This window comes from Quercus suber, unplaced genomic scaffold, assembly GCF_002906115.3.
Source record: "Quercus suber isolate HL8 unplaced genomic scaffold, Cork oak 2.0 scaffold_23, whole genome shotgun sequence".
Classification (NCBI taxonomy): domain Eukaryota; kingdom Viridiplantae; phylum Streptophyta; class Magnoliopsida; order Fagales; family Fagaceae; genus Quercus; species Quercus suber.
The window spans coordinates 1,070,935-1,084,642 of record NW_027069488.1 but is presented as its reverse complement, the minus strand read 5'-3'; the positions used below and the strand labels follow the sequence as shown (position 1 = coordinate 1,084,642).

Sequence of the window (13,708 nt, the reverse complement as noted above, 5' to 3'; positions counted from 1 at the left end):
GAAAAGGACTTTAAGGCAAAACTGAGAGGAAGGCAAGGGTGATAGGTATGGTTAAATTACTTCTCAAAAAGAAAAAAAAAACAATTGTTTTGTTTATCTTTTTTTCTTTTCTCTCTCTGTGTTTATTTCTGAGTGAGAGTGAGGTAGTGAGGTAGTGAGCTAGCTGATACAAAAATAAAATTTTCTTTCCTTTTCTAATACACACTATTCATATCTAACTAATTTTAGCAGGTGATTTATTATTATAATTATATTTAGTAAAACATCTTTTTTTTTTAAGGGCAAAATGTATTAATTACTAACGAGATTTTGACTAATACGTGTCATTTATCATTCTAACTCTTTATTTTGATCGTTTGACTAATAAATGACAGTGCAACTAACTTATATGAAAGTCAGTCAAACTATTACAGCTAATACACACTAATTTTTTAACTGTTTGTCGTTGTTTAAAGGCCAAGTCAGTCAGTTTTTAATTGTCTTAAACCTGGTTGGCATTAATCCAAACCTCACTGATAATTCTTGTATTTTACCATTTTTTTTAGAATAAAACAAAGTTGGTTTCACTTAGTTCAACTAGTAAAATAACATCATATTAGGTTATAATTAACTTAACTTATCATCGAATAAGAATTCTAGGGTTTTAAGTTGTCTACACCCAAAACCAATTAGTAACTAATATCTTGATTTAATGATAAAGAGTAATTATCATAAAGCGGATGACATAAGTTGGAATTCTATCATATCTATATAAATAAATAAAAATTAATTGTATTTAAAAAAAAGGATAGAGTAATATCAAATTTTCAAGTTAACTAGTTTGGAAGAAAGTTTTATGTTTACGTTTTTTTTTTTTTTTTGAACCCATGTTTATGTTTAAATAAATATGGTCTATTTAAATTGGTACAATAAGATTTTCCAATAATATATGGAACTTTTTTTTCTTTGATCATTTTGAGAGAGAGAGAGAGAGAGTAAATTACTAGACTTTCAAGTTATTTACTATTGCTATTCTTTTTTTCTTCCATGTTGAAAGAGATAAAGCGACTGCCAATACCAATAGAGGTGGGTGGAGACTATAGACCCAATTAAAACTCTCCATTTTTGTCAATACTAGTGGATAGTAGAATCTTATAGACCAACTTTCTTCCAATTTGGGACGAATGTGAGGTTTTAGGACTGCTTAGTTTATACCTTTAGATAATTCTATTTTAAAAAGACATTTAGATCTAAGAGATAAAATCAAAGGTTTTGATTATTTAAAAAGAAAAAAATTTTGACACTCAAGACTAAAAATGTGATTGATCATGCATGTCAAGAAAACGACTTTCTGTCAGCATTGAATTATTTAGAAATCTTACCTAAGCACTATCATTAATTTTTGACTTAATAGTAAATGGTTCAAGAAATGTTGAATCATATGAGGGGGGAAAAAACTAAAATAAAATGAATCCTTTTTATCAGCAATTCTGACTTTCAAAGAAGAAATTGGCATTACATAAACCAACCTTAAGCAAAATTCATGATCCTTTACAGTCTAGAAATTCACACTTTCTTGGAAGCCAATATAACCCAACTTTGCCGAAACTGATATTTGATAAAATTGAATAAAGAAGACATGCCCTAGGTGTGAAATTGAGAATAAAAGAGCCAGAAAGAGTTCAATAAGGAAGATAGGGGATCACATCTCATCAATTGTATTACCATGACTCATCATCATAATATGTTGAATACAAAGACTTATGGGTCACCTTCACCGAAAAAATAATAATAATAATCACCATAATTCAGCAATGAGGTCCCTCTGGGATTCATTATGCATTAGGGCCCAGCATTTTCGTTAGGAATGCACTCAATTCAACTTTGAAAGTCTTTTTCAATACCCAAAACTGTCAAGCAAGACAACAGTGCAGAAGGGGTAAGAAAAGATGGAGCCGTGGAGATTAGTTTTGTGTCATTATGAAACATTTTATCTTCATGACTTTAGTTTGTGTGAAGTTGTTGTTATCCTCAAGCAAGTCCTACCTTGGACTTAAGATTTCTAAAACTAGAAGGAGACCCTTGAATTTGGCATTACTCTAGGTTTTGGCAATACCCAATATATGAGGGTTTGGTCAGCAAGTGTAAACTAGAAGTCTATGGAATTTAAGAGAATATATAGCATAGAAATTGGACCATGAATATAACCCGTGTAAAGTATCAGTAATTTATTATTCATTGTCTATATTTGAACCATGAATTCAGCGCAAGTATACATCATATTCATCATCCTCTGACAATCTTACCTTAATTGTTAGAAAATTTGGCATGTAGATTTGAAAGTATCAACCTATGTTGTCATCGTTTCTAAAGGGCTCCCTAGCTTCCTTCAGAATATGACTCTAGGCAATAAATGTATAACCTCTGGTATAAAACATAAATGTCTCCCTTAGTGTCCGTTATAGAACATTTTTTAGATGGATTAAAATCTTCTATATGCACCGAGGCTCTTTCTCAATGAATATTTAACTTTCACAAATCTATAGTGTATATTTCTTTGACATGAAAGAATCAGATCAGGCAATAGTTTCTACGAAACAACATTGATGGAAATGACACAAAATGGAAATTATTGTAGGATGCTCAAAATCATCCCTGGGAGAATAAAAATCTATGAGAGTTCACAACTGTCTGCTCAGGAACTTGTAATTTTGAGATAATGATAAAATTGAAAATATTTATTTACTAACAAGTAAATTACAACACCACAAGTAAATTACAACACCACAAATTAAAACACCACAAGTAAATTACAACACCAAATCACCAGTAACAGATTTGATTGATCTCACAATCAATACTGATCTCAACTTCTTTTTAAGTCTATTAACAAGTTACCCACAACCAGACTTTCCAACCGTTCTTATGGGAAACAAAGTGCTATTTGAGCTGGAGCTCAATGGCTGCAGCCTGAAACAAGTCCAGTCACCTAATTTCAAAATTTAAGAATCATTGCTCATAGCATGACCCTGCACCAGTTGGAGGGCGCCGGGCATATTTATTTGTGACTGGAGCAGCTTGAACCCCACGCCTATTCAAGAGACATCTGAAGTATTGCAACCTGGGTAATGCAGTCATGGTAATGTTTCCTGTGGATATGGCATCCCTACTGCTCCACATGCGCTCTATAGGAAACAAAGTGACCAATGGCATTCTTAAGAGCCAATAATAGCCCCCAAAAAAAAGTTAAACAAATGGGGTTGTGGGGGGTGGGGGGGGGGGGAGGGAATTGCAGCTCTTACTTAAGACAATCATTATGAGCTTCCAATATATTGCAAAAGCTAAAAACAAGTGGAGAATCAATACAAATGAAAACATTGGATGAACTAGCTAACTCATTAAGACATTATTGCAAAACTCAAAACAATTGTTAGTGTTGGTGTATGCATGCATCTTAGACACCAACAGTGGAGTTGCTAATCAAATCGGTTCATATTTTTCGACTACCACATTAGTCAGTAGTCACTACTAATTTGATTCTACCCCCCCCCCCCCCCCCAAAAAAAAAAAAAAATTTGAAAAGATCACTACCAGTTTCCTACTGAGAAAAATTTGAGGAAAAGGAAAAGAACAAGAACAAGCTTGGACCACTAGGTTTCAGGGAGGTGACTCTGCTCAATATAACTGGTATTTGTCACTTCATGTCCTAAAAATAATATAGTACAAGATATATTCATTTTTTAACCCAGGAAAATCAGTATATAGTATATACCACTGAAAGAAATTATTTTATTTCTTTAGGAAGTCCAAAACACCCCAAGAAATCAATAGTTCATTTTGTGAAAGCCTGTCTCTCCAAGTTCCTCAAGATTGTCCTAAGGTCACTAATAAGAAGAAACATAAAAAAAGATCTAAAAGGCACGCACCATTCTCCACCAGTTGCAGGTTCACAAAGAAGTTAACTCCAACAAGGCTACACAATTTCAGTGCCTAAGTCTTAACTGATGATTTATTTTCAGCAGAGACATACCTGCAGCTGCTGCAGCTCGAGGCCAGATTGTTTGCTGAACATCTGATGTATCTGCTGTCTCACCCCACATGCAAACTTCGCCACCAAGCACAAGCTCTTGCTTAGAAGTGTCATTTATTCCCTCTAGTGGCTCAGCAGTGTAAACTTCATTCCAAGGGACGTCCAGATGATCTAGATACCAAAAACCTTGATTGCTGAAAATGCATTTAAAACCCTTCGCAACAGCCTTCGGACAAACCCCAGCACCCAACCTATAGCAACATGCAAAAGAATTTTAAGTTGACACAAATAGACATTTGGAAATGTGAAACTGCTCCAAGGAAGAGAAACCCACCAGTTATGCACTACAGTCCTTGGATTAAGGTTTTCTGCAAATGTATTGAAGGTTTCTTCCCTGAGATGTGAAAATTCAAATCTGTCATGAGTTTGGTATATATTAATAAAATGACAGAGTATTGAGGAAACATAACCATGATTTATATAATCATTTTATGGAAAAGAGGTTCATTCCAGTACCTAGAGCAACTCCTAAAGGATTACATACTAATAACCACAAATTCTCCTTCGATAGTTTCTTCTATTTCCTTATGGATATTAGCAGAATAATGATCATTCTTGCTCAAGGTGTATGTAGTGTGCATTTGGCTCCAAATTAAAAAGGCAGCTTATTTTACTATTCAGCTTATTTTTGCTACTATTCATGGGCCCTACTATACTTTTTTGTACTATTAATGGATCCCACTATACTATTTCAGCTAACTTTTACCTTTATTTATAGTACTTTCGGCAAAAATAAGCAAATCCCAAACAGACCCATAAGCTATGCATATCATTTTTTTTTTTCCATGTCTATCCTTTAGGTTGATATCCTAGAACTTTCCAAACTCAAGTAGATCCTAACACCATACCAATTGACCGGGGTCCAATTTTTTGAAATTGCTATTTCTTGAGCTTTTAGTACAAAATACTTGTAGGCATCCTTAGCAGTCATGTTCCGGTCCTGAAGCCTGCATATTAAATAGTAGACATACAGAGTGAATGTTAATCAAGGTCACATAAACACTGTACTCAATTCAGACATGCAGACATTTGATCAGGACAAATTCTGAACCCAATATTTCAGTGGCCACTGCCTACAAATTATTGTAGCAGATAGATAAGAAAGAGAACTAAACCAATGACTGAGAAAGTTTCAAACAAACATGCCATTGGTGTTGAACAATTTATAAACCTAAATTTAGTTGATTCAGGGAATGAAGCATTATACCATCCAAACAGACTTCAAAATACCAGAGTTTTGCCTAGATTTGTTTCTTCTTTTCTTACAGTAATTAGTTGAGGACTAAAATTTGGATGAAAAGGGTATACAAGCGACATGAAATGCAACATCATGAATACCTAGATATAATTTGAACAAAAAGGGTCAAAATAACCACAAAAATGAGGTATCTCTGTGAATCATATATTGTGCCATTTCCTTCCACCTAGATTACTTTACTTTTTCAAGCCTAATATAGCTCAACTAATTCAACTGTTTTGGACCTTAAGTCATGACATAACAAGATTTGTAACCAAAACAGTTGCAATATGTACCATTGCTTCACATGTGGAGTAGAGCTCCAGCAATCTGTCAAATAAAATGATTTGTTGTCAATAAAAAATAAGAACCATAATAGCACACAAGTAATACCACAGAGAGAGAGAGAGAGTTGAAACACAATTTCTAATCAAGCAAAGAAGTATGAACCGTATTATCAACAAGCATGTCTGGTTCATTTATGAGTTCTAACCATGCAGTCAGAATTTTTGGCCAATGTTATGACCTTTGACAAAATGAGTTACAAAGAAATTCTATGACATTTCTAGTGCCTGAGTAAGCTTTTCCATTGACCAAAAGATTAACAGACAGAAGAAGTTATTTCCAATGATTTTGAGTTTCAATGTGTAAAAGGATCAAGACTTTCATCTCCTCTAAGATAATATTTTATACTATAGATGGAATAGCCATAAGCTCAAGCTTGGAATAATTATGGCAGGAAAGAGAAACGCTTTTAGTCTCAGTTTGTTGCAAACAGTAAAGAGTTAAGAGGAAAAACAAGAGCAAATACCAAAAGATTCGACAACAGTGGTCTAGGTTCAATGTGGGGCCTCTTGGCATCTTTCATAGGCTACTTTAGTTTATATTGTCTTAGTATTACATTTCTTTAGGTTAGAAAGTTGGTTCAGTTTTCATAAAGTTTCACTACGATAGGGGTAGTTTTGTAACTTCCAGATTTTTCTGGAATGGGATGTAATGTGGCTGACCCTAACTAGTTTGTTGAGGATCCAAAGTCAACCCCAAAATTTTGGGAATAAGGCTTGTGTGTTGTTGTTGTTATTGTTCACTGCAATGGGCTGTTTTGGAGGCTTATAAGGCTTATCTTATGTTTTAAGTTCTTTTTCTATTTGGTTTGGGTGTTATGTTGTAGTCATTCTAGGAAAAGGTTATTTAAGAGTCGACAACACAATAATCTATAAAAGAGTCTTTAGTATTAAATAAAAGATATAAATAGAGAGATCAATTAAATAAAATTCCAACATCTTATTTTAAGCTTTAAAGGTGTAATTACCTTCTACCTAAGTGTGATTGCTTGCTAAACCTAGGTGTGATTGCCTAGGATTTACCTTTATTTGTTTCTATTTCTATTCACTGTTTTAACACCAAACAGCCATCAACTCATTCAAGATCCAACCTTTTTATTACTTAACCTACCTAAACCATTAAACATCAAACCCTATTCAAGAAACCCTTCAAGATCTCATTAAGAACCCTAAGTTAATGCTCAATTTTGTAATGAAATGATTGGTTTCTAAGGGAAACGAATAGGAATTGAATTAATTCAAGGTACCCTCTAAGAAGACAATAAAGGGGGGAGAGAATTCAAACGTGAGAAAGTTGTGTCGTATTTCTTTAACAATGAAATGCCATGGATTACATTTATTTATACGAGTTACTAGCAAGGATTATTGGCCAAAATAACCAACTAAGAGCATTTGCATCAAGTATGCTAAAATAGCATAAGACCCAAAATATAGCTAATGAAGCACAAAAATCACCCACATCAGATCATGAACTGGTTATGTTGAATAGGATTTTGCTACAGTGCTTGTCAAAATTCAGGAGGCACTGTAGCTTACTCAAAACAATTTTTTACGTTTCCCGAGGGTGAAGGAAGAGAGTGGATGTTGGTTGTTGTGTGTGAAGAGAGAGAAACAATTTTAAAAAATCAAGAAAATTTGATATTTTAATGAAATAGAGTATGAAATAGATAATCAGATGTGGCATTTTGAAAATGGTTAGCTAAAATAGAAAAAACAGGTACTTATTCAAAAATAGACAATAAATTTTGTATAAACTTATGTGGAGGCTCTAACAACTTGTAGCCAATTTGGCTCCACTTCTTGCAATCTTAACTAACTTGGCCCCGCATCTTGAAATCTTACAACTAACTAACTTGACTCTTCTTGATTCTTTACAAGGATTGCTATGTGATTACAAGAGCTACACCTATGGTACACTTAATTCTTTACAAGGATTACTGTGATTACAAGAATTACACCCATAGTACACGCTTGGGCTCATTACAAATTCCTAAATATCCTACATCAAAATTCATATCAGAACCCATTAAGGCTTTTACTGTGTCATAGTTGTCAATAACATGGAAAAGGAAAGGGAAAATCATTACTAGCATAAATTAAACCTTTGGTTATTAAAAAAAAAATTATTTCCATACATTCTTGGAATGTAAGATCATGAAAGATTTATTTTTGGGTTACTAATATTATGTCTTTTGTCAACGTAGAGATAGCAGAATCTTAGCTTGCAACAAGAAGGCCATTCAAACTCACCTGTATTAACTTCATCACCACCCAAGTGGAAGAGCTCAAAGGGGAAAATTTTTCTCATATCTGTAAAATGCAAATTTTAAATAAATTAATTTAGGGAGAGGAGAACAAAAACGTACAACAACACTATATATTGCATCAAGTATTACTTTTTATTTCTTTTCCCTTTCCAAATTTTACTAAAAAAAATTCCATGTTGCTGTTAAGTTCTTATGCACACATATTTACACCATGATATCATATGGTATTCCTCCATCTTTTGATCTTTGAATTATGTGGACGTCTATGAGGATAATGCAGCTAACAGCATACGAACAAACAAGGCTTTTTTTTTTTTATATAATATCCATATAGTATGTTTCATAATTTCATTGGGGATGGGGGATGGACCATAAATGACTGCCTAGAAAAGGTTTTAAAGGAGCTTAACCTGTCAGAATCCCAGAAATCACATCAAAAGTAAAGTTTTTTGTGACATCAAGTGGCTCTCTACATGAAGTAGAAGGCCAAAGATCAGGATATCCAGTGCCCCTGCATTGAAAGTAGATCAACCGCTTATCAGTTTAAGGAAACAGATAAATACAAGATTACAAGTGGGAACATTCTTTATTTTTTGGTGTTTGAACTCTTGAACCTTTCCCTGTGACTTTGAGGAAACAGCTTAAAGGATAATTCTGAACTCCCAGCGCTCTAAGACTTTCAAGATAAGAATTTCTAGAGCAGGATTTTAATCCATGATTAAAATATTGAAAAAAAAAATGTTATTAAGTATATTTTCATTTGTCTTCTTGCCATAGAAATTATGACAGAATTACAGGATGAGGGCCAGAAAGCTATATTCTTCCTATTGGTTAGGATCGGGTACTAATATAATATGCCAAATCCAAGCCTTCTATAAGAAGATTTCTTGAGCCTAAAAAGGTTTCTTTTCCAGTCTTTGGAAACCAAGAGACTCTTAGCTTGAATATCAGATCATAATATCAGCTTATAATAAAATAGTGGACATCAAGTTATAATTTACCATGATTCTGCATGACCAGGGATATCTATTTCTGCCATGACATTGATGCCTGTTACACACCACATAAAATAATCAAGAAAAAGAAATAAAGGCATTCTTTCCCCAAGGCAATTCAACCCCTTAAATACTTATTTAGTAGCTAAACTCGTTCTACAAATATATGTCTATTCAGGAAAACATTTACACTTTGTCATTCCCATCCAATCATGAGATGCCACATTTCTATTGCATAAGTTCTATTTGAAGATGGATATTTTATGAAATTTAAAATCTGTAAAGATTGCTGTTTATGATGTATTACTCAAGCTTCAACAAACTATAAAGATATAACGCACCTCTTACTTTGGCAAAGCTTCACATCAATGGATGGAAACATGAAAAAGGAAACACATTATTAGCCTATGTCAGACTCATAAATAAAAAAAGTATAAGCAAAATAAATTAGAACATATAGTAGCCATGTACAAGGAATGTAAAATATACTAATAATAATAATCATCTGGTTATAGCAAAAAAAAATTGTTGTTGTTTGTTTGGTTATAGCAATACACTTTCAGGTCTCACATTTTTTACCCACTGAAAGCATCATTTTGAGTTTCCTGTCTTTTTTCTTAAGTAACATCAGATTATGTTTTTCATACTATATATCAGTCTTTGATGTCCTCAATCTATCATGAAATTTGCTGCACCTCTTATGACAAATTAGTTCCTTTTTTTTTTTCTTTTTTTCTTTTTTTCTTTTTTTGCTGAGGACAAATTAAGTTCTTTGTTGAAGAGTAGCATCATATGATTTGATTAACTATATATTTTCAATAAATTGAAATCAATCTGATAAGAAGATTATTATACAAGTAACTTCAACTGATTGCAGAGCTAAAAGGAATACTTGGACAAGTTGATGAATTTATTTTAAGTTAATGAATTACTTCAACATCTAAGACATTCCAGGTATCTTACTTGACAATCTCATACGCATCCTCAACCGTGTAACGCTCCCACTTTGTATATGAACCTTTCCACAACTTTGGATATGCAGGTACTTCGAGTGGAAATGACTCCTCGTCTATGATGTGCCAATGGAAGACATTCTACTGAATGCAATTTTCAGTATCAGAATTACATTATAAAAAATTAAAAAAGCAAAGGATGATATAATTATCGGTCCAATTAATGAATTTAATTATGAAACACAACCTTGACAAGAATACCAAGTAACAAATCTTACAAGTTTAGCATACGACATAGATTCAATTATCTGCTTAATTACATAAATCGGAAAGTAGTGCCTCGATGTATCTGCAAAACAATACCAACAAACATGGTTATCAAGCAACATTCTAGGACACAATTTTTTGATGAATAAAGTAAACTTATTAAACAAAGGAGCAGTTAGATTACACAGGAAGTGTAACCACTAACCAACTAATCCTAACCATTTACAATTTGAAATTCAACAAATCTATGAAATCTACTAAAGATACATTCTAGGACAAAATTATAAACAAATTTCCAAAGTTTACTTTTCCTGACAAAAACTAAATGTAGCATACCCAATAGAAGCCCACGAAATGCAAATCTCGGTCTGTCCCGGATGTACCAAGGAGCCTTGTATACTTGCACTGACTTAGTTCCATAATCAAAAGAACATAATTGGCTGAATGTCTGAAATATTATAGAAACATAAGAATCAATGAGAGAAGACCCATGTGGATAAATACAATCACAAGCCGGCCAATTACAAAATAACACAAATGCATATGCATGTAAATGCAGGTACCTATCCTAATCATAAATCATAAATCATACATTACCTCCAAAGCTCGCAATGCGCCATAAACAGTATTTGCCTGCAATCAACAGAGTATCAACATCACTAAAACTCATCACTGACCACCTAGAGTGAAAATCATAGCAACCATTTAGTCCTTCCATCCAATCTCGCCATTAGTTTTAATATTTTTCGCTTTCCAAAGCCACGTCAATTTCTTGGACTTAACATCATGGATTGTACGCGAAGCCAAAGCTAGAGCGTGTAATTTTGTAATTCAACCATAACACAACAAAACATTAAGCACCAAAGAAGCTAAACAAGCAAAACCACAACCTCTAACTCCTACAAATTACCTCAATCGTTGCCTCCCCAATAACCGACTTCCCATCATTCTTCGAAACAAACAAAGTATAGCTCTCGTCCACACCAAGTTGAAGCTGAACACAAGCAATCAAATGAAAAACACTTCCAAACTCACACAAACTACTTAAAACATTCAATAATTTTTCGAATTGAACCAAATTTACCTCTTCGTTATCCGAATTAACAATGATCTTCAATTTGCTAATATCATACGCGGAGCTCCTTCCCGTGAATCTACTAAATATAGAGATTCCACTAGTGTGCTTGAATATGATCGCTCTGTATCTATCAAATGCGGCTCTAACAATGGCGGAGTTGCCGCCGATTCCGGCGACGGCGAGAGATAGGTCCGGGTCGACGGAGAGCGTGCGGTTACCGGAGGTGAATTCGGAGGGTAGAGGCCAGAGGTAGGTGAGCGCCGAGGCATCGGGCTCCGGAACCGAATTGAGAGCTAGGGTTTGTGAAACACAGAGGGAGAAAGAGAGAATTAGGAAGAGGAAATGGGATTTGAAAGGATCGGATAACATGGTGAGTGTTGAGAGAGAGAGAGAGAGAGTGAATTTTGTGGGTTCCCAAAATGTGTTAATGGATTTGACTAGATTTGTGTAAAGCCGGTGAGACTGATATAAAGAGGAGTAGTTGAAACATTTTGGAGTTACAATTTTTAGGGCCGTTTGGTAGAGAAGATTTTGTAATTTTTTGAAATATGAGTAAAAAAGTGTGTGAAAATATATATAATATTATTTAAAAATTGAAAATATGTGTTTAAGATATTCTACCAAATGGGCTCCTAGGACATTTAGTAATGATGTTTTAGTAATGTTAAAAATACATGTGGTTAGAAAAGTATGAATGTATATGTTATATTTTTTAAATATTGAAAATTGTTATTTAAAACAGCTATCAAACAACCCTTTATGAATTTTTTTTTTTTTTTTATTTAAGGAAGATAAGACAAATGTTTTTCTTTTTTTTAATGGAAAGTTAAGACAAATGTTTAGTTTGTAAGTTACGTAGTAGTTGATTTCTTATCTTCAAATAAGAGATTTGAAGTTAAGTCTTGTTTACATATAAAATAAAAAGATGTTGGATTCGGTCCCTACTTTAAAAAAAAAAAAAACTAATTAGCTTAAATAAAGATAAAAAGCAATCGATAAAAGTAGATGATGCATATATAAGTGAGAGGAAGCACTCAATGTAGATGCAATGCTACATGTAACCCCAAAAAAAAAAATTGGTAACAAAAATGTAATAGTATAATTTTTCATGATGACATAAACCTACATGTCATTCTAGATTAAAAAAATAATTTCAATGAATCATGTTAATGGGTGCTCTTAAGGTAATCTATATTACTATTTAAGAGATTCTCCTATTTGGACCAAATTTTTTTTTTTTTTTGTTCCAAAATAGCCCTACATTCTAGGTGTAAGTATGGCAAAATTTGGTAAAAATACATCTTTAACTCCCACTAAAACACTGCTTACAAAATAAGACCACTCTCCTAATGGTTTTTAAATTGCTTTATCCAATTATTAAAAAAAAATTAAATTAAAACAAATACATGGAACACATCTGCCATACTTATCAAAAAAAAAAAACACACACACACACACACACATCTGCCGTTATTCAAAAAACACAAAAACTACCACAAAAATCTCCTTTTTAACTTTCCACTAAAAAAAAAAAAAAAACTTCCCACGCCTGTTTCTAATAACAAAAAAAACTTCCCACCCCACTTACAAAAACAAAACTTCCTTTTTCTTTCATAATTAAAAAAATAAAAATAAATAAATAAATAAAAAAAAAACTTCCATTTTTCTCTCTTCCCTCCCACTAATCCACTTTTATCTTATTTCCTCCTTTTCACCCCAATATCATCACATGTCTCACCATTCTTTATTTAAAATTTATAATTTAACCAAAACTACTCATAGATATCTTCCACAAATTGAAGACTTATCCCATAAAAAAGTCACCAACCCCTCGTATTGATCTATTTCTCTCCTTTTTTTTCTTTTTTCTTTTTTAATGGACATCTATTTCTCTTTCTCTCTCCTTTTTTTTTTTATTTTAATGCACATCTATTTCTCTTTCTCTACTAGGAACAGCCAACAAATAAGCTTTTGATGCTTACATTTGCAATCTAGGCTGATATCTCTCATTTTAATAAAAAAAATTAATTAATTATTCACTTTCTCCTCTGTTATGAAGTTAATTGGTGTTTATTTGATTCTCTTTCAGTGGGTTTTCATTGATGAAGGTGTAATTTCATTAGGATTGGTGGAAAGGCTGTGATCGAAGACAGCAATTTGCATCCAATAGTACATCTCTTTCTTTCTCTCTCACACATTCTCTTTCTTTTATTTTTTCGTTCCTGTACAAGATAAAATTCACACTCTCAATATCTTTGGGATTATATTTGTATTTTGTGGTTAATTAGAACTTAGAAAAGTTAAAAAGTAAATCCTTTTTGCGTTTAATCTTTGCTTTTGTTCGTAGATCACATTATACAAAGGTATGAAAAATTTTCTAAACATTAATGAAAAAAAAAAAAAAAAAAAACTTTGGTTGTTGCCTCCTATTGATCTATTTGGTCATTAAATTTTCACTTGATTTTTGTAATAAATCTAACTATCTGAGTGTTTGAAAG

The 13,708-nt window shown here is 32.9% G+C and overlaps 1 protein-coding gene across 1 annotated transcript; it reads right to left on the bottom strand.

Annotated features, from left to right (window-relative positions):
- Positions 1-2,696: 2,696 nt before the first annotated feature.
- On the bottom strand, positions 2,697-11,667 carry LOC111985400 (beta-hexosaminidase 1). Its single transcript, XM_024017044.2, has 15 exons — positions 11,217-11,667; positions 11,043-11,126; positions 10,730-10,765; positions 10,469-10,580; positions 10,144-10,214; positions 9,876-10,006; positions 9,254-9,270; positions 8,919-8,967; positions 8,328-8,428; positions 7,901-7,960; positions 5,603-5,636; positions 4,918-5,016; positions 4,344-4,403; positions 4,010-4,260; positions 2,697-3,164 (listed from the first exon to the last, which is right to left on the bottom strand). Exons 1-15 carry the CDS (start codon positions 11,577-11,579, stop codon positions 2,989-2,991), a joined length of 1,644 nt encoding a protein of 547 aa, XP_023872812.1. The 5' UTR covers positions 11,580-11,667; the 3' UTR covers positions 2,697-2,988.
- Positions 11,668-13,708: the final 2,041 nt, after the last annotated feature.

Coding starts and splice junctions, on each gene's coding strand:
- LOC111985400 (XM_024017044.2), bottom strand. CDS start 11,579: ATGTTATCCGATCCTTTCAAATCCCATTTCCTCTTCCTAATTCTCTCT. Junction 10,766..11,042: donor TTGGGGAGGCAACGATTGAG/GTAATTTGTAGG, acceptor TGTTGATTGCAG/GCAAATACTGTTTATGGCGC. Junction 5,017..5,602: donor ACTCCACATGTGAAGCAATG/GTACATATTGCA, acceptor TTTAATATGCAG/GCTTCAGGACCGGAACATGA.